Source organism: Callospermophilus lateralis, chromosome 1 (assembly GCF_048772815.1).
Source record: "Callospermophilus lateralis isolate mCalLat2 chromosome 1, mCalLat2.hap1, whole genome shotgun sequence".
Taxonomy (NCBI): domain Eukaryota; kingdom Metazoa; phylum Chordata; class Mammalia; order Rodentia; family Sciuridae; genus Callospermophilus; species Callospermophilus lateralis.
In genome coordinates this window covers 158186946-158207869 of record NC_135305.1, presented here as the reverse complement: position 1 = coordinate 158207869, position 20924 = coordinate 158186946, and the positions used below count along the sequence as shown (strand labels likewise).

The 20924-nt window shown below is 42.6% G+C and overlaps 1 protein-coding gene across 4 annotated transcripts in view; it reads left to right on the top strand.

Annotated features, from left to right (window-relative positions):
* The window catches only part of Clip1 (CAP-Gly domain containing linker protein 1), a 114903-nt gene that overhangs the window by 34018 nt on the left and 59961 nt on the right, over positions 1 to 20924 (top strand). For all 4 annotated transcript variants that reach the window (XM_076847629.2, XM_076847349.2, XM_076847535.2 and 1 more), the window contains exons 5-8: positions 13489 to 13613; positions 15594 to 15816; positions 19231 to 19428; positions 19971 to 20074. In XM_076847629.2, coding sequence (XP_076703744.1) covers positions 13489 to 13613; positions 15594 to 15816; positions 19231 to 19428; positions 19971 to 20074 — 650 coding nt within the window. The remainder of the gene's footprint in view (positions 1 to 13488; positions 13614 to 15593; positions 15817 to 19230; positions 19429 to 19970; positions 20075 to 20924) is intronic.

Genomic DNA, 20924 nt, shown 5'->3' with positions numbered 1-20924 from the left:
TTGGAATGTTTTTGAGAGGGTCTTTCTGCATTTTTTAGTGTCTTTGATATTTCAAAGTTATAATGTCAGGTATTTTGAGAAACTTGACCAACTTGTAGCAGTTTGTGTCTGCATTGGGGACTGTATTTTCCTCTGTGAATTCTGAGCTTTATGTCCATATGAGGAGCTTCATCAACTTTTTGTTCTTAAAGTGACACGTTTTATTTTTCTATGAGCAGCTCTTCTACGAGGAATCTGGTAGCAAGTTTTGCTTGTTCTCAACACTTTTATGAAGGTCTTTTGATATTGCAAAAGGGAAAAAATTCTTCACAAGATTTACTTTGCTTGCATTTGAACCTCAAATAACTGTAGTTCATCCAACATAAGCTTTTTATGAATCTTTATTCATTTGTTTGACATTATATTAGATTTATCTACAATATGTAAATTTAAAAGTGGAAAATGGAGTCACACTACACATACATCATTTCATAATAGACATTTCTGTGCAAGGAATATAGCTCTTCATTTAAATCAAATAAGCTGCTATTTGATATTATATTGTTTGGATGTATGTATTATACCTAATTTAATCATAGGCATTTATAGGCTCTCTTTCTTCCCCCCTGGAAATAACATTTGAATTAAGAGTATTTTTTTTTGGGTACCGGGGATTGAACCCAGGGGTGCTCTACCATCCAGCTACAACCCATCCCTTTTTATTTTATTTTGAGACAGAGTCTCATTAAATTTCTCAGGCTGGTCTTGGATTTGGAATCCTCCTGCCTCAGCCTCCTGAGTAACTGGGATTATAAGTGTGTGCCACCGTACCTGGCAGAGTATAAATATTTAATATTTATGTAATAGGTATTACTAAATTGCAGCCCCCAAAGCCCTTACTATTCTATGTTCCTAGAATTAGTGTACAAATGTGATTTCTCTCAAGCCTCTTTACCAGTGACTTAGAGCCCCCCAAGCTGTGAGTCTGGTTGGGTCTTTGCCCTTACACTGGGCACTTGTTCATCTATCTGGGCAGCTCATGTGCTCAGGTTGCGTGGGGCTTCATGCTCTGGGGAAGCTATTCTGTACCATAAATTCCATTTCCTTGATTGCTGATACAGTAATTGTTAGCAGAAAGTTCTGTTTTTTTTTTTTTTTTTTTAATTTATAGTTTAATTTATGTAAGTTGACATTTTTACAATATTAAGACTTTTTTCTTAAGGTACATTTTTTTTCTAAAAAAAGAAGGCTTTAAAGTTTCCTTTTTACAGAATTTTTTTTTTTTTTTTTTTTTTTAAGAGAGTGAGAGAGGGAGAGAGAGAATTTTTTATTATTTAGTTATCGGCGGACACAACATCTTTGTTTGTATGTGGTGCTGAGGATGGAACCCAGGCCGCGCTCATGCCAGGCGAGCGCGCTACAGCTTGAGCCACATCCTTAGCCCGTATAGAAAAAATTTACTACTAGAGAACCAGGAAAGAGAGATTGAGTAAGACTGGGACTCCAGTCTCCAAATCCCCTTCAGGGGCATACTTTCAGTGATCTAAACACTTCTCCTAAGGCCCTACCTCCTGCAGGTCTTGTCACCTCCCTGTATTGCCACCCTGGGGACTAAGCCTTTAATAGGTGGATCTCTAGGATACAGGTATCCAAACCATAGCAGTGCCTATACACCTATCATGATTTTCAGGTTCCTTCCCAATCAGTTATTTTTTTAATTGGTGCATTAGAGTTGTGAGTAGTAGTGGGATTTGTTGTTACATATTTGAACATGCACACAATATAACAGTATCATTTGGCCAATATCATTCCCTAGTATTTCCCCTTTCCCTCTCCCTGGTTCCTTTTTTCCTCTGTCTTGATCTCTCTTTGGTTTTCATGAGATCCCCCTGCCCTGTCACGTTTTTTTTTCCTTTTTCCTTGCTAGCTTTCACATGAGAGAAGACATGTGACCCTTAACTTTCTGAGTTTGGCTTATTTCACTTAATGTTCTCTAGTTTCATCCACTTTCCTGCAAATGACATAATTTCATTTTTCTTTATGGCTGAATACAACTCCATTGTGTATATATACCACATTTCTTTATACATTTGTCCATTGGTGGACACCTAGACTGGTTCCATAATTTGACTATTATGAATTGTCCTGCTTCAAACATGGATATGCATATGTCATTATAATATGTTTACTTTAATTCTTTAGGATAAATGCCAAGGAGTGGTATAGCTAGCTGGTCATATGGTGGTCCATGTCTAATTTTTTTGGGAACTTCTGATTTCCATAGTGGCTGTACTAATTTACAATCCCCCCAACAGTGTTAAAGTGTTCCTTTTTCTCCACATTCTTGTCTATTACTTTGTAGGGCTCATATGTTCATATTTTTTTAAAAAAAAAACCTGCCTGACTGACATTGAGATCTTTTCTAGCAGGTTAGATAGTATCCCATGTCCTCTCCAGTGATGATTACTGCAGATTTGAATCATTTTTTTCTGATTTTAGTTTTGGTTTTTTTTTTTTTCATTTTCAGTTTTCACGTGTCCTAAATCTTATTCAACATAGCTTTATGGGATTGCCCAGTAGGGAACTAGAACCTCACACTGCTGATGAGAAGCTGTTTTTTATTTTGAGACAGGATCTTGCTAAGTTGCTAAGGCTGGCCTCAAACTTGCAGTCTTTCTGTTTCAGGCTCCTGAGTGTCTGGGTCCCCAGTTTTTCTTTTGAGGCTAGCTCATCCATCTGCCTATGGGATTCACTGGCCCTTCTTACTCCAGACCTGTTGCCTCGCTGCTCTGAGTCAGGCTGTATTAGATTTAGTTGGACTTCCAGGCTGGTGTGTCTCTCCTGCGTTCTGTTCTTTACATAGAGAGAGGTCCATAGCACAGATCAGCGATGTGATTCCTCTGCGTAAAATCCTTTAGTGCAGAGCCCAGCCTGCCCACAACAACGGCTTGGTTTTCATGCTGTTTAGTGTTTCTGTGGAGCTTAGTAATGGGGCAGTGCTTTCTTTTTGCAAACTGAAGCCAATATCTCAGCCCCAACGGTGCCAAAGTTGGTATATCTCTTGCAATTGTTTGTTTGTGGGTCAAGGAGCCAGCCCATGTGCTTTGGGATTCAGACAGAGGACAGTTCAACCTCGGCCTAAACCCAAGTGCTGGTGTGGAAAGTTCTATTACTAAGTCATGCCTCCCAATATAAAACAGCTTTATTGCTCCCATGATTTTTAAAGCATATTTATAAAAATATCTTGTGACCTATGATCTTGTATAGAAAAGCAAACTCTGCTATATCATTCTGGTCAGGCATCATGCTTTTTTATTTTAGTGCCATGAGGACTGCCTCTGGTGATTAGATATTCTATACTTTATCAACCCCAGAGATAAAAGGAGTGGAATTTTTTTTGTGGTTTTCTATTAAAATTTTAAACCATTAAAATATTTTAAAAGTTGAAATATTTGTGAGTCCTCGGAAATATATTTGCCTAAATTGCCTACTTCAAAAATCATAACTATAGAATATATTGGGTTTTGTTGGCTTTTTGTTTCATTGGTGTTTTTAGGAGTTTGGGGCAAAGTGTGTTTTTTTTTTTTTTTGTTGTTGTTGTTGATGGACACAATATCTTTATCTTTATTTATTTTTATGTGGTGCTGAGGATCGAACCCAGGACCTCACGCATTTAAGACAAGCACTCTACCACTGAACTACAACCCCAGCCTTTGTTTTCTAGGGATCAAACCCAGTGCCTCATTTATGCTAGGCAAGTGCTCTGCCATTGTGCCATATCCCCAGCTCGCAAAGCATGTTTTGAATATGGTTGGAGTGAGTGGGGACTATGCAGCTATCACAAGGCTCAGTATTATAGTGTCCCCATCACCCAGGAGTGCCTTTATGCCAGCCTATAAGCATTCTTCATCCCATCTGCAGCCCCAGGCAGTCACTGATCTGCTAGCTATCTCTGAAGGCCCTCCCCTTTCTGGACAGTTCCCACAAGTGGAATTGAATTGTGTGTGTGTGTGTGTGTGTGTGTGTGTGTGTGTGTGTGAGAGAGAGAGAGAGAGAGATTGTTTTACTGTTGTATATATCAATATTTGATCCTTTTTATTGCTAAATATATTTCATTTTGTGGACATATCATATTTTATCTATTTAATGTACTTAGTTGTAATTAATTTATATTTTTGCTGAAGGAATTCATTCTCATAGCTTAAAACAAAATTTTTGGTGCTTATGAGCTGCTATTAAAGCAGCAGTATTATACCACCCTGAAGTAACCAGCTTAACTGTCCCTCTTGTGCTATTTCTTAGTATTTTGGGGATTCTACATTCTGAGGAAGTTCAAATTCTTTTCAGAAAGGAAGATGAAAGAGTTGCAAGAGATAAAGTGCAAGTCAAGCATAACTTTTCATCTTTAAACCAAAGCATCTTCTATTCATGATGAGGCCATCTTTTGTTGCTTATTTGTTCTGGGGAGTTAGTTACAAGAGAGTATTTGTTAAATGTCATCTGCATTGAGCATACTTATTTTTAAGGAGGTTTACTTAATATTGTGTGTTATAAATTGGGAGATGAAAAATGATATCAAAAGAAAATAGTTAAAATAACTGGGTCTGTGCTGGGCAGAGTAGCACAGCCCTGTCATCCCAGAGTCTCAGGAGGCTGAGGCAAGAAGATTGCAAGTTCAAGGCCAACTTGGACAACTTAGCCAAACCCTGCCTCAAAAAAATAAAGGACTGAGAAGTGGTACAGCACCACTTGGTTCAACACCAGTACCAAAACCAAAACAAAAGTGGGACTGCTTATTTAGCTCAGAAATTAGGATGGTGATTGCATCATGACCCCTCACAGTACGCTCAGTAAGGATACTGCTTGGCTGGTGTATGTCAGACATGTCTCCAGGTGGTGGAGAGTTGGTGATGACCAATGCAGAAAACACAGCATTTTTTAATGGGGCTTCCCACTGTGTTGCAATAAAGTCTTAAGTTCCTTCTTTGGACCGCAGGGCCCAGTGTGACCTCTGACCTCATTCCTGTCTACCTGCCCCTTCTTCACTCCATGCCAGCTGTTCTGGGCTCCTTGCTGTGTCTTGAACACCCAAGACTCATTCCTTCTTGAGGATTTGTTTATTTTGCCTGACTGTTCTGTCTAGGTCTTCTCATGACTGGTGGCTGGTAGTTACTCAGGCAGAGGCTCACAGGAGAGGGTCACCAACCACAGATATCCGCACAGCACCATCACTCTCCCCTGGCTTTTCATAGCTCACTCACTCCCTTTCTCTTTTTTTCCCCTCCTGTACTGGGGATTGGACCAAGGGACACTTTACCACTGAGCTCCTTTTTTTTTTTAAGTTGTAGATGAACATAACCTTTATTTTATTTATTTTTTTTTAATGTGGTGTTGAGAATTGAACCCAGTGCCTCATGCATGCTAGGTGAGCGCTCTACCACTGAGCCACAACCCCAGTCCCACCGCTGAGCTACTTTTTATCTTTTGAGACAAGGGCCTCGTGAAGTTACTGAGGCTGTCCTGTAACTTGTGCTTGAACTTCTGCTTCATCCTCCTGGGTAGCTTGGATGATAGGCATGTGTCACTGTGCCTGGCTGTCTTTATTTTTCTCCTCATGGTATGCGACTTGAACTGAGAGCCTTACTGATGCTATACAAGCACTCTACCGCCAAGCTACATTCCCACTCCTTGCTAAGTTGCCCAGGCTGGCTTGGGATTTTCAGTCTCCTGCCTCACACTCCTATGTCTTGAGTGCTCTGGTTCCAAACTTATATTAATTAGGGTTTGGAAAAGTACTAATGCTATTGGTTAGTCCTGATTCCCATTTAGGTTTGCCTTACTTCAGTAGGAGATTGAAGTCACTGAATTGCACATGCTTGGTCAGGGGTCCTGAGTGATTTCTGTGAAACCCTTGGAGTGAGCCTCCATTGGCTGGGGAGGGAGTGTGCTTCTTCAGTGGGCATCTGCACCTTGTGCGGGCTGGCTGCTGTGGGGTGACAGGTGTGCTTGCCTTGGCTTGCCTCGGGCCTAAGCCTTCATGTTGTGCTCTGCATACTTGATGCCCATGCTTACTGCCTCCCTGCTGCTTCTGGGCAGGGTCCAGTGGGCTGGCTGCATGGCTTGGTGGCCAGGTAGCCATGTCAGTAGCTTAAATTTAATGCAGGCGCACACAGTGGAATGTTCTATAATCTCCAGAACTCATCCAAGCTACCAAAAAACAAAACAAAAAACAAAAAAAACCTTTTTTTTTTTTTTTTTTTTGGTACTACAAATTGAACTCAGGGGCACTCGACCACTGAGCCACATCCCCAGCCCTATATTGTATTTTATTCAGAGACAGGGTCTCACTGAGTTGCTTAGCACCTCACTTTTGCTGAGGATGGCTTTGAACTTGTGATTCTCCTGCCTCATCCTCCTGAGCCACTGAGATTACAGGTATGTACCACTGTGCCTGGCAGAAGTTAACTTTATAAAGATATGTTTAAATACATAAATTTTTTTTTTGAAGAGAGAGTGAGAGAGAGGGAGGGAGGGAGAGAGAGAGAGAGAATTTTTTTAATATTTATTTTTTAGTTTTCGGCGGACACAACATCTTTGTACGTGGTGCTGAGGATTGAACCCGGGCCGCACGCATGCCAGGCGAGCGCGCTACCGCTTGAGCCACATCCCCAGCCCAATACATAAAATTTTGACTGTTAATGACAAAGTAGAAAAGAGATTTTAGGACTTTATATGGCTTATCTCCCTTGGAGCTATTTTGAGTGATCACTGCTGATCTTTCACAGGGGAAAGTGCATCGTTTATGAGGTAGGATTTCTAGGTTTGATGGGAGGAAAGGAGTAAGGAAACCCCCGTTCTAGGACCTGGTGGCTGTGCATTCTCCCACTTCCTGGTAAAATACATTCTTTCTCAGGGTCATTGTTTAGAAACCAGTTGCTGGTCTGTCCTGAGTGTTTTCTGTGAAACCCTTGGAATGAGCCTGTGATTGCTGGGGAGTTTCTGACCACAGTTCTTTAGACGCCTCCTGGAGGAAGCTGTCGTTGGCAGCAACTTGGACTCACCCTCACAGAGCGGACAGCTTGTCTGAAGGGATTGCATCGTGTCCCCCTCAGAATGTTCTTGTTAGACTGCTGCTGTGATGGCTGGTGTAGAGGAAGGAGAAAGCAGGTCAGTTTTACCCAGGTGACGGTCGGGCCTTGGATCCCAGCCGGAGCACCAAGAAGCCCAGAGCAGCTTGTGCTCTTAGCGGGGTGCACTTGCTGCATTTGACCGCCTGCTCCTCCATGGTCACACACTGTGCTCACAGTCGAATGTGGATCATCTCACATGGTCCTCACAGCCCTGTGATTACCCCCATGTTACTAATAAGGAAGCAGGTTAGGAATCTCGGAAATGGTTTCATCTGACGGAGCTGGCATTCGTCCTGGCCTGCTTCAGGCCCATGTTCTTCACTAGTCCTTCCTTTCTTTGCTGCTTTAGAGACATCAAATTCAGCCCAAGCCCCTGTCATTTTCCTTTTGCTTGATTTATTTGGGAAAGTAGCCTTTACCACGCGGGTACAAACTGGGAAGGTCATCTTTCATTTATTCAGCACCTGTGCTGCGTGCCTACTCTGCTGGCATTGCAGGTGACATGGCCAAACACGGGACAACTCCTGTTCACTGAGTTTTCTCCCTGACCCCCCCAAGCTTTGCACAGTGCTGTCCGCATGACATCAGAACATTTCTGAAATATCCCAGAACTGCCTGCCACTGTCACTTTCACATGCCCTTCCTGCCCATACTGCCTTGAAAGCATCATCCTTTGGGTCCTCAAACTGGTTTGTGTTATCTTTCCGTCTCTGTGACAGAATACCTGAGATAAACCACATAGAAGTAGGAAATTGGTTGCAGAGGTTTCAGTCCATGGTCACTTGGCCCTGTCTTTGGGTCTGTGGCAGCAGGGTACATCCTGGCAGAAGTGTTGGTGGAGGAAACTTCTCACCTCAAGGTAGCCAGGAGGAGAGAGAGAGAGGAAGAGGAGCTAGAATCCCAATATTCCCTGCAGGGGCACAGCCCCAATGACCTCCTTCCTCCAACTAGACCCCAACTCCTGAAGTTTCCACCACCTCTCAGTAATGCCACTAGCCAGAGAACCAAGCTTTCAATTCATGGTCCTTTGGAGGACCCCCTTAACAGTTGCACAAAAAGTTTTTCTTCCAGAGCCTCTGATATTTTTCCTCTTTGACAAAGGGTTAAATAAAGCTGAAAAGAAGCATGCCTTACTTCTAACTCAGAAGGTTGTATTCAGAAAAAAAATTATAAACAAATGCCTTAGGTATTAAAAAGAGATACTAGAATTAAACTGTTGATTTTGCAAACTTAGGAAGAGCAGTACATTAAAAGGAAAAAGAAAATAATTAAGACAAAAGTAAACAGAGAACTTCAAAAAAATGAAAAACTTAGAAAAGCTGATTCCTTGTGATGACCAATAAAATAAATTATCTCCCAAAGGTGCTCTTAATTTTTTTATTCATTTGTTCATTTTGTGGTGCTAGGGATGGAAACAGGGCCTTGAGCATGCTAGATAAGCACTTCCACTGGTCTGTAGAGTTGTGCTCTCAGTCCGGGCTTTCTGACTTTAACACGGTTCTGTTTCTTTTTTTTTTTTTTTGAATTATATTAATTCTTTTTTTTTTTATTGGTTGTTCAAAATATTACAAAGCTCTTGACATCTCATATTACATATATTAGATTCAAGTGGATTATGAACTCCCATTTTTACCCCAAATACAGATTGCAGAATCACATCGGTTACACATCCACATTTTTACATAATACCCTATTAGTAACTGTTGTATTCTGCTACCTTTCCTATCCTCTACTATCCTCCCTCCCCTCCCCTCCCATCTTCTCTCTCTACCCCATCTACTGTAATTCATTTCCCTCCTTGTTTATTTTCCCCTTCCCCTCACAACCTCTTAAATGTAATTTTGTATAACATTGAGGGTCTCCCTCCATTTCCATGCAATTTCCCTTTTCTCTCCCTTTCCCTCCCACCTCATGTCTCTGATTAATGTTAATCTTTTCTTCCTGCTCTTCCTCCCTGCTCTGTTCTTAGTTGCTCTCATTATGTCAAAGAAGACATTTGGTATTTGTTTTTTAGGGATTGGCTAGCTTCACTAAGCATAATCTGCTCTAATGCCATCCATTTCCCTGCAAATTCCATGATTTTGTCATTTTTTAGTGCTGCGTAATACTCCATGGTGTATAAATGCCACATTTTTTTTATCCATTCATCTATTGAAGGGCATCTGGGTTGGTTCCACAGTCTAGCAATTGTGAATTGTGCTGCTATGAACATCAATGTGGCAGTATCTCTGTAGTATGCTCTTTTAAGGTCTTCAGGGAATAGACCGAGAAGGACAATGACTGGGTCAAATGGTGGTTCCATTCCCAGCTTTCCCAGGAATCTCCATACTGCTTTCCAAATTGGCAGCACCAGTTTGCAGTCCCACCAGCAATGTACCAGAGTACCCTTTTCCTCACATCCTCGCCAGCACTTGTTGTTTGACTTCATAATGGCTGCCAATCTTACTGGAGTGAGATGGTATCTTAGGGTGGTTTTGATTTGCATTTCTCTGACTGCTAAAGATGGTGAGCATTTTTTCATGTACTTGTTGATTGATTGTATGTCCTCCTCTGAGAAGTGTCTGTTCAGGTCCTTGGCCCATTTATTGATTGGGTTATTTGTTATATTATTGTTTAATTTTTTGAGTTCTTTGTATACTCTGGATATTAGAGCTCTTTATGAAGTGTGAGGAGTAAAAATTTGTTCCCATGATGTAGGCTCCCTATTTACTTCTCTTATTGTTTCTCTTGCTGAGAAAAAACTTTTCAGTTTAAGTAAGTCCCATTTGTTGATTCTTGTTATTAACTTTTGTGCTATGGGTGTCCTGTTAAGCATGCTAGATAAGCACTTCCACTGGTCTGTAGAGTTGTGCTCTCAGTCCGGGCTTTCTGACTTTAACATGGTTCTGTTTTTTTTTTTTTGAATTATATTAATTCTTTTTAAAAAAAATTTTTAATATTTATTTTTTTCAGTTTTCGGCGGACACAACATCTTTGTATGTGGTGCCGAGGATTGAACCTGGGCCGCACGCATGTCAGGCGAGCTCTCTACCAGCTTGAGCCACATCCCCAGCCCCTTTCTTCTTCTTCTTTTTTTTTTTTTTTTTGTTTAAAGAACTAATCAAAATGACTTATGTATGTATGTATGTATGTACTGGTAATTGAACCCAGGCATGCTCTACCACTAAATTACATGTCTAGCCTTTTTTAAAAAATTTTTTATTCTTTTTGGTATCAGGAATTAAACCCAGGGGTGCTTTACCACTGAGCAATGCCCCCAGTCACCCCCACTTTTTATTCTTTTGAGACAGGGTCTACTTAAATTGCTTAGGCTAGTTTCAAACTTTTGATCCTCTTACCTCAGCCTCCAGGGTCACTGGGATTATGTGCCATTGCGCCCAGCTGATTTTTATAAATTTTTTTTAAATAAATAAACTTGTTGAACCTACATGTCCATTTGTAGAAGGTGATTTAAGAAGTTAGAGTGCGGCTGGGCGTAGTGGCACACGCCTGTAATTCCAGAGGCTGGGGAGGCTGAGACAGAAGTATCGAGAGTTCAAAGCTAGCTGTAGCAACTCAGTGAGGCGCTAAACAACTCTTAGAGTCTTAGAGTTTCTAACTCTTTCTTTTTATTAACTCAAAAAAATCTGATCCTCCGTTGGTTGCAGTGGCACATGCCTGTAATCCCAGCAGCTTGAGAGGCTGAGACAGGAGGATGGAGAGTTCAAAGCCACCCTCAGCAAAAGCGAGGCACTAAGCAACTCAATGAGACCCTGTCTCTAAATAAAATACAAAATAGGGCTGGGGATGTGGCTCAATGGTTGAGTGCCCCTGAGTTCAATTCCTGGTACCCAGGAAAAAAAAAATGAAGTTAGAATGTATGAATGCATCTATATGGTGAGATGACCTGTTTTTTTTTTTTTTATTAAACACTGCCTTTTGGGTAAAAATAAAAGGAGAGAAGAAAAATATAAGTTAACATCTGCTTTTATTTTGAGTAGGACTTATTCAACTGAGAAGAAAAGAGAGTGAGTTCCCGCAGGGCAAGATGGGATTTGATAGGGGTTGCCCTAACATTTGCTTTTATGTGCCAAAGAAATACCAGGAGCAAGGACACCCTCAAAATCGGGAATATTGGTTACCTGTGGTGGTTTGAATGTATATGAAGGGCATATAAGAGTATAGTAAGTAAACCTGCTCTACAGGTTTATATTTTTTAAAGCCTTAAGAGTATATTGCCTATTCAAGAATTAACTTATATAGTATTTTAATTCATCAAATAGAAAGAGTTTTTTGAAATCAACAAGAAAAAGATGACCCCTCAGGCACGGTGGCACATGCCTGTAATCCCAGAGGCTCAGGAGGATGAGGGGAGGATCATGAGTTCAAAGCCAACCTCAGCAAAAAGTGAGGCGCTAAGCAACTCAGTGAGACCCTATCTCTAATTAAAATACAAAATAGGGTTGGGGATGTGGCTCAGTGGTGGAGTACCCCTAAGTTCAATCCCCAGTACCAAAAAAAAAAAAAAAAAAAATAGAGGACCATTTCATAAGAAAAGTAGGTAAATTGCACATTGCTGCTCATCTGTTCTGTGAAATACTAAATAGCCTCTTAGTTCATTTTTTTGTTGTAACAGAATTCTCAAGACTGGGTAATTTAGAAAGAAAAGTTTATTTTGGCTCATGATTCTGGGGGCTGGGAAGTCCAAGTGCATGGTGGAGGCATCTGCTCAGTTCCTGATGAGGGCTGCATGGCAGAAGGACAGGCAGCATGTGCAGAAGTGAGAGCCAGGAAAAGCAAAACTCGCTTTATAACAAGCCACTGTGGCGTGATTGATCCACTCCCAACTAGAGCTAGAACTCACTCAGACAAGAAGGCATTAATCCATTCATAAGAGCCGTGTCCCTGTCACTCAGTACCTCCTGCCAGGCCCCAACAACTGCTGCTGGGGGAACCAGGCCTCAGCATGCATTTTGGTGGGAACAAACCATATTCAACCACAGCAACCTGGAGGAGAATGAATCTAAACGTTAGCAACTGTCTCTGATTGTACATGCATTGTATTTATAATTTTGCTGGTGATAGTCTTAATTTCCTGCAGTGACCTCTCTTCTAATTGGGAAAGTTTTGTTTTTTTTTTTTAAATATTTTTAGTTGTAAGTGGGCACAATACCTTTATTTATTTTTATGTGGTGTTGAGGATCAAACCCAGTGCCTCACCCATGTGAGCCATCTGCTCTGCCACTGAGCTGCAACCCCAGTCCCAAATTGGGGAAGTTTTTGAAATGGAAATTGAGAAAAAAGAAATAGAAAAAAAGTAAAAAATCAAGGAACATTCTGAAGCAATACAGGAGCAAGGGAGACAAGTGCTAGCAAATGCAATGCCAACTGTACCGTAGCAATAACTGTACTACCAGCGCAGTGGCTCAAATATGGGACTTCTGAACATGCACAGAGACTCAAACACATATGTGCTTTCATGTCCATGTGAGGGAAAGAGTAATTAGTAGTGCTGGTCGGGTAATTTTAAAGATAACATTCACATATTGAACTTTTTGTATTTTATTTTGAGACAAGGCCTTGTTAAATTGCATTGAGCTTATAATCCTCCAGCCTCAGCCTCCCAAGCTGATGGGATTCCAGGCGTGTGCCACCATGCCTGGCTCTTTCTATTTTTTATTTTGAGGTAGAATCTCATTAAGTTGCCCAGGTTGGCTTGGACCAAAGTTAAGAGTGAATCATGGTTTGGAATAGTTCACATAAAATAAAACATGAGAGACTGGGGATATAGCTCAGTTGGTAGAAAGCTTACCTTGAATGCGTAAGGCCCTGGGTTTGATTCCCAGAAACACACACACACACACACACACACACACACACACACACACGGTGATTTTAATAGTTGTGAGGAAACAGAGCTTCACAGTGTATTTTCATATTCCTTATAGTTAGGCCCAAACTAAGCGTGTTTTGTGGATGTGTGGATATGCACATGTCACTGCCTTCATGGATCAATATGTGAAAGAAAAAATGTGAGAAAATAAACAGTACTTGTTATGTAGGGATTATGGGTGAATTCTGCTTCCTTTTAATAATGTAGAGGTTTTATTTGTAGCAAAAATTTATTTTCAACCAAGAAAATTGCTCTGGAGCAATAAAAGTATTTTTCTAAGATAGGGAGCAATTGCTTTGGAGAGCAGTGTTAGTGACTGTACATTACACAAGCTGTTTCATTATTGGGGTATGCCAGGTATGGGATTAGACTGGCAATGTCAGTCACCCAGGTAACTTTGCCAGTCTGTGACAGCTCCCAAAGAGCTGAGAAGCTGCTGCTGCTGAAATGATGGAGTAACCTGTAGAATCATGTCCATCTCATCATTTTAACCTTTTCTTCTTCCAGGTTGGTGGCACCAAGGCTGGTGTTGTCCGGTTTCTTGGGGAGACCGACTTTGCCAAGGGGGAATGGTGTGGTGTGGAGCTGGACGAACCTCTTGGGAAGAACGATGGTGCCGTCGCTGGAACGAGGTTGGTTGGGATTCTTGAGGTTGTGTCTTCCTCTTGTGTGTGAGGCTGCTCAAGCTACTGTCCGTGTGCGTGGTGCAATAGGAACGAGTGTTCTGAAGAACTGTGCTTTTGTTTCCCGAGACCCTGCTGGAATTTGATTGTCTCTTTAGTAAAGTTTGATACATCTTGATAGATTCTGAACCAGTGCAGCAGTTGTTTCTTCTTCTCTCTCTCTTTTTCCCCAGTACTAAGGATTGAAGCCAGGGTGCTCTACCACTGAGCTATATATCTCCAGCCTTTATTAGTATTTATTTATTTATTGGTATTGGGGATTGAGCCCAGGGGTGCTTTGCCATTGAACCACCTCCCCAGCCCATCTTGTATTTTATTTTGAAACAGGGCCTTGTTAAATTTCTGAGGCTGTCATTGAGCTTGGAGTCCTCCTGCCTCAGTCTCTTAAGATGATGGGATTATAGGTGTGTGCCACTACTCCTGGCCCTTTTTATTTTTATTTTTTATCTTTTATCTTTTTAAAATTTGTTTTAATTAATTAAACATGACAGTACAATGATCTTGACACACCATACATTTGAATCAAATGGGGTATAATTTCTCATTTTTCTAAGTTTTTATTTTTTATTTTGACATAGGATCTCCTTAAGTTGCACAGGTTGAGCTTCAACCTCTTGCCTTGGCCTCCTTAGTAGCTGGGATCGCACTCCTGTACCACCTCACCCAGTTTATTTTTTAAAATAGGAAACATCGTGCTATCCTTCCCCTTTTTTTGGGGTACCAGGGATTGAACTCAAGTTATTGAGCCCCAGCCCTATTTTGTCTTTTATTTAGAGACAGGATCTCACTGAGTTGCTTAGTGCCTCGCTGTTGCTGAGGCTGGCTTTGAACTCGCTATCCTCCTGCCTCCTGAGCTGCTGGGATTACAGGTGTACGCCATCACACCTGGCTATTTCTTTCCCTTTTGATAGCAAACTATAGGAAGTTCCTACAAGTTCTAGGACATCTGGGGGTGGGATGGAGAGAAGAGAAGGTGACTGCCTTTGTTAGGCAAAGAACTGTAATACATGTCTTCCTGTCTGATGAGAATTCCATCCTTTGGCGAGAGAGCCATGGTCCAGGGACCACTGCCTCTGGCCTCCAATACCTGATGGGAGTCAAAGAGCAGCACAAAGGAGTGCAAGAGGGATTTCTCTCACTTACTTTTAAATGTTTTGGAGGCCTTGGGCACTGTGACAGGGGATGCATCATTTTTTTTCTTTAATATTTTTTATTTATTTATTTTTATCTATTTATATGTGGTGCTGAGAATCCAACCCAGTGCCTCACACATGCTAGGCAAGCGCTCTACCACTGAGCCACCACCCAACCCCGGGGATGCATCATTGTTAGTAGTATTAGTATATTTACTGCTTCCCTTGATCTTTGAAGTGTGTGGGTAACATTCTACCTGTAGGGCACGCACAGTCGATTGTATGCATGTGGGCTTAATCTGCCAAATATAATGACTTGTGGATAACAACCTCTTGGTGGGTGCAGCAGTGGTTCTGAAACCACCTGTTCTTGATGTTAGACCATCATTATTTTCAAGGATGAAGAGCTCTAAGGTTGTCCAATAGCTGACATTACTAGAATTTTTCCATGTTGACTTGGTGGATCTGCCAGTCAGGACTTGTGTGCTTTTCCCCTTTGTGTGGCCTGGCTTTATTAAGTGGGGACACTGTATTGTTGAGCTCCTCTGCTGTACATTTACCAGGTGGTAGAAATATTATGTGTTGAACCTGAGCTGCCAATGAACAGCGTGCTGCCATGCTGTTCCCAGCATACCGCCTGACACTCACCTACACAGGTGGGAAAGCCACCTGCCCAGCTTCCAGGTGTTAGTCCCAGCACACCAGGCACACTTACTTTGGAGAGCCTTTCTGTTACAGGTGTTACTTTTTGTAATTAAATTGTTTTTGTTGCTGTTCTTATTGTTCTTCTCTGAAGGTATTTTCAGTGTCAACCCAAATATGGCTTGTTTGCTCCGGTCCACAAAGTGACCAAGATTGGCTTCCCTTCCACCACACCAGCCAAAGCCAAGGCTGCCGCAGTGAGGCGTGTGATGGCCACCACGTCTGCCAGCCTGAAACGCAGCCCGTCCGCCTCCTCCCTCAGCTCCATGAGCTCCGTGGCTTCCTCTGTGAGCAGCAAGCCCAGTCGGACAGGACTAGTAAGCCTCCCTTCTTCTTAGAACTCTGCCTCCCAGGCACTGTGCTGCCCTCTGCGGGCGCCCTTGCTCTGCTTTTCCCTGTGCTGAGTGCTGGCCATGGCTTGCTGCCAAGGTCTGTGCAAGTAAGCTCTGAACATGCCAACTCCAGCAGGAATGCAGCTTTTGACAGAAGAAGGGTTTATAATAGTGCTTTTCAGATTCTTTTTTGTTTTGGTATCAGGGATTGAACCTAGGGTCACTTATCCACTGAACCACATCTGCAGCACTTTTTAGTTTTTGAGACAGGGACTTGCTGAATTGCTTAGGGTCTTGCTAAGTTGCTGAGTCTGGTCTTGAACTTGCAATCCTCCAGCCTCAGCCTCCTGAGCCACTGGGATAGATTCTAAGTCATAGATTCCAAATAGCTCTAAGTGTGCACCACCACATCTGGCTAGGATTCTTAGACTTAAAAATCTACCAGTTTTTGTGAACTTGTTGCACCTACTGCTTAATTTCTTCTCTGAAATTACTTTGGGCCAAAGTGATGGGAAGGTTTGGAGGTTCTTTTTTCTCAAGTGTGGTCTCTTTCTCTTTTCTTCAAATATTTTTAGGAACTAAGTATTTTGAGAAAAACTTGTTTTTTGGATTTTAATATTATATTAAAACAGTCTGGCTCCCTGAAAGCAGTCAGTGTGTAACATGTTCCTGGCATGGCCAGAGAGTGCAAGGAAAAGCCACATCATGGTGCCTCCTCCCTCTCCTGGCTCTCTCCTCTCCTCTCTTGACCCTTATCTCCTTCCCCTTTTTCTCATTCAGGGCAATGAAAATAGGTTCATCAGAGTCACAATGACACCTTGATCTTCTTGTTAACATGGTATTCTGTTGGGGCCAAGAGCAGTAACTCTTGGCCTCATCCCCTGCCCTTAAATGTATTTACTTGAGGTGAGGCAGATGCCGTTGACATCAAAAATGGCAGCATGAGGTTCTGTTCCAGAGTGAATTCAGTGTCTCTGCTTCATGAGGGTGAACACCCTTGACCTCATTTTCTCATTTTCTCGGGGAGAAAGGAGAGGACTAGACTCTTTAGGTGGGGTTGGACTCTTCTGCCAGCCAGCTGGAGTTTTTCCCTTTTATGTTCAGGTAAAATAAATACCACGGGGACTATTTCAGTTTGCATATGAAAAAAAGGACTGCATTCTCAACAGAAAAATTACAAATGGATTCTTAGGAGGAAAGTGTGACCAGAATGAATTGGAGGTGGATGAAAACCCCTTTGTTTGGACAAAGCCTTGTTCAGAGAGGGTCTGCAAGCTCCAATATGGACATCATTTCTTTGGGAAATACCAGCCCCTCCTGCTCCTACCAGTGTTTCTTCTTACTTAGGCAAGTTCTGATTTCTCTTAGCTTATCTCATTTAGTGAGGAAAATTCGTGAGAGATGAGTCTCCTTGCCCTGTGATAGAGCCTGTCTGTGTGTTTGTATAAGGTAGCTTCAGTTCCTTCCTTTCATTTTTTTCCCCCCAGTGGTGCTAAGGATTGAACCCAGAGTCTTACAGTGCCAGTAAGACTTAGCACTGCCAGTCAAGTGCTCTACCACCACCTCAGCTCAGGGTGGCTGTAGTTTCTGAATCAGAAATAACCATGAATGAAAATGACAAGAATATAAAATAATTAAAAGTGTCTTTTTGACTGTATTGCTCAGAGATGCATTTCTGTCCCAGGAAAACAGAAGCTGAAAGAAAAATTAATGTTTTAAATTCATTTTTAATAATCACGGTGACATACTGTGCCCTGTTGTTCTGGCACTTCTTGTCAAACTTTAGATTCACCATCTCCACCTTCATTTGCTGGGCTGCACTGATTTTTGGACAGGACTTGTTTTTTATCTTGGCAGTGGCCCAAACCCAGTTTTGCAAAGATGGGGAGCTTTGGAAAGAATTGGAATGCGGTATTGAAACCAAATCGCTTCTGTCCACTTGTTTCCAGGGTGTTCAGTAGATGTTCTGTTTCCCTTGGCATCTGAAAGCTTCCTGCATGACCCTGTGTGTTTGCAGGAGCCCCCTGGGCATCTCTGTACCTGGTTTGGGACCTTACATTTCATGTATACAAGAAGAGATGTTAGCTACATAAGAGAAGTTATAATTGAATAATGTAGCCATATTGTGAAAGTAGAAAGTCAGGGTCAAATGGTTAAAAGAATAGGAACTCCCTCCCTGCAATATGTTTAAACTAATTCCGGAAGTTGCACTAAAAGAAACAGCAAAAGGCAATTTGGATTTGACCAGATCCCTTACTCTTTATATAGTTACCAAATCGATGAATTATTAATTGTGAAAGATCTCATCAGTCCACATCCTGCAGTGAGGGCTCGACAGACTGACTGAAGAGCACTCTGGCAACAGCGGAGCTTTGACTGCAGAAGGTGGTAAAGGCCAAGTAGCCCTGGAGCCCGGCTCTGCTGAAGGCCTTGGACAGGGCCTAGCGCAGAGGAGCCCTCAGTTCTTCCAGTCACCTGCCATCAGTTAGCAGTGCATCATCTTCTTTGGGATTTTACCTGACGTTAGCCCAAGGTGGAGGATTGGATATAAAATAGCAGAAGTTAGCAGATGGCAGGCTGACGGTCCTGGTCCGTCTATCTTCCCTTGTTTTCTTTCTTTGGTCTCCTGTTTCTCACGTGTTTCCCTTTAGCCTATTTTTCTTTGTCCATAAACTTCTCTCTTCCTCTCTCCCCATCTGCTTTCCCTTCCATTCTTGTCTGTGTGTCACACCCAGACACCCCACTCAGTCACACAGGGCCATATGCTTATGAAAGCAGGTACCGTTATCTCCCTCTATGTTGGTTGGGGAACAGGGCCTGAAGTGGATTCCTGGTTGAGATCTCCCATGTCGTTCCTTTCGAAAGATGGATGAAGATTTCTGACAAAAAACTAACTATTTAATCAGTTGAAGAAAAGCTTGTGACTCCAAGGGTGACTTCTTCAAATCTTAATAGTATTTAGAAGATTAAGAAGCTTAAAAAGGTCTCAACCTCAAGTCTAAAGATCAAAAGATTGGCCAAAACATCATCATGAGAAGATAACTGTTGCACACGCTGAAATAGAATCTAGAGAAACTGTTAAATGGGTCCTGTGGGATTTTTCTAGATTCCTACAAGGCCCAGTCAGCCAAGCCCAGAACGCTTGTGATTTGAGCCATGTGGTCTTCTAAACGCCTTCTGGATTGTTCCCTGGGCTCATTGTGCTGATGTGAGGATCACAGGCAAAGGTTTATGCTGTCTTGTTTTCTTGCTGAGAACCTTGCCTAGCACTTGGCAGACCCTCGAGCCAACCGTGCATGCTCTTGCTTTGCTGAGGAGATGCCCGCCATGCATGCCTTGCTCCCTGCTTGTCTCCCTGGTAGCGCCATGGCCCTTCACTTCTCTAACTTTCCTTTGCAGTTGACTGAAACCTCCTCCCGCTACGCCCGCAAGATCTCGGGCACCACTGCCCTCCAGGAGGCGCTGAAGGAGAAGCAGCAGCACATTGAGCAGCTGCTGGCTGAGCGGGACCTGGAGCGGGCCGAGGTGGCCAAGGCCACCAGCCACGTGGGGGAGATAGAGCAGGAGCTAGCCCTGGCCCGGGACGGGCATGACCAGGTGAAGACTGGCGCTGACCTTGTTGTGGAGATGGTGATGGTTCCTAAATTGAGTGAGGAGGTGGTGCACCTGGTGCTTGGAGCCAAGAGCTGGTCTTGAGAGCACCGTGTGTCAGCTTTTGGGTTGAGCTCCTTTGAAAACTGTGACCTGGGTGCAGTTTTTTGTTCTTCTGATCCGTCCTCAGCCTTTTGGTCTTTATTTCCAGGCCTCTGGGCCTGTTGTGTTAAGCCACTTTTCACTCGGGCCTTGGCAGCCATCCTAGCTCCCGTTTGTCGATTATTATTGACATGCGTTTCAGCTTCAGGAAAGAAGAGAGTCGGCTAACTGTTGCCCTTTGTTGATTTTTATGGTGGTTTTTTCATCATGTAGTTTCTCGGAAAGCTGCTGAGAATAGCCTATTAAGGTAGAAAGCATTTAGAGATGACAGGGTTTTAGAGTAATGCCCACCCAACATGGTAACCCTTACCAGTAGCTGTTTGGAGGACCCCGGGCCTGTGTCTTGGTCAGAATGTGGCCACTCATTCTCCTCCTTGCTTCTCCAGCATGTCCTGGAGCTGGAAGCCAAGATGGACCAGCTGCGAACCATGGTGGAAGCAGCCGACAGAGAGAAGGTGGAGCTTCTCAACCAACTGGAGGAGGAGAAAAGGTGATCCCTATCTGTCCTTGAGTGCAAGTGTGCTTTTCCTTTTAAACGATCTTAGGAAGAAATTTCCCAGCAACAACCTTCTTGTTCACCTTCAGAACCAAAGGGATGAGTGTGTTCAGAAGAAACCCAACACACTTCCTGCAGATAAAGAGGGTGTGCTTTGTATTTTTTATTTTTGACAATACTGGGGATTGAACTCAGGGGTGCTTGCTCTACCACTGAATTGCATCCCCAGCATCCCCTCCCCTTTTTTTGGTGCTGGGGATTGAACCCAGGGCCTTGTATGTCAGAGGCAAGCACTCTGCCAACTGATCTACAGTCCCAGCCCCCTTTTTTATTTGATACAGTCTTGTTGAATTGCCTAGACTGGCCTCATACTTGTGATCTTCCTTCCTTAGCTGAAGATGCACTTTGATTTGACATTTTTTAAGAAGTTTGGATTCATTTAGACATGACCTAATTAACAGATTTATTGAGTTCCCTATGCAGGCTGAGATATCTCCTGAGGGTGTCCTTGGTCAGAAATGTGGAGGTAATTCCAACCAGTTTTCACCTGTGGCTGTTCTAGTTCAAGTCACTACTATTTATGAGATTATATTATGCATGGTGATTGATGCAAGGTCCTAGTCCTTAGGAATTTCTCACATGAGGAGCAACTAGAGATCATTATTCAAGTCAGTATGAAATCAAATGCTAAGTGATGTGAGATAGAGAAATTTGGTTCTTAAACAAGGAGGCTCCTTGAGACCACGAACAAACAAGACCTCTGAGAAGTGTCTGTATGGAAACTGTGTGACCATTCCTGGGTTCTGGGAAGCTGTCCTCTGTCCTCTACCATCCTGTCATTTCT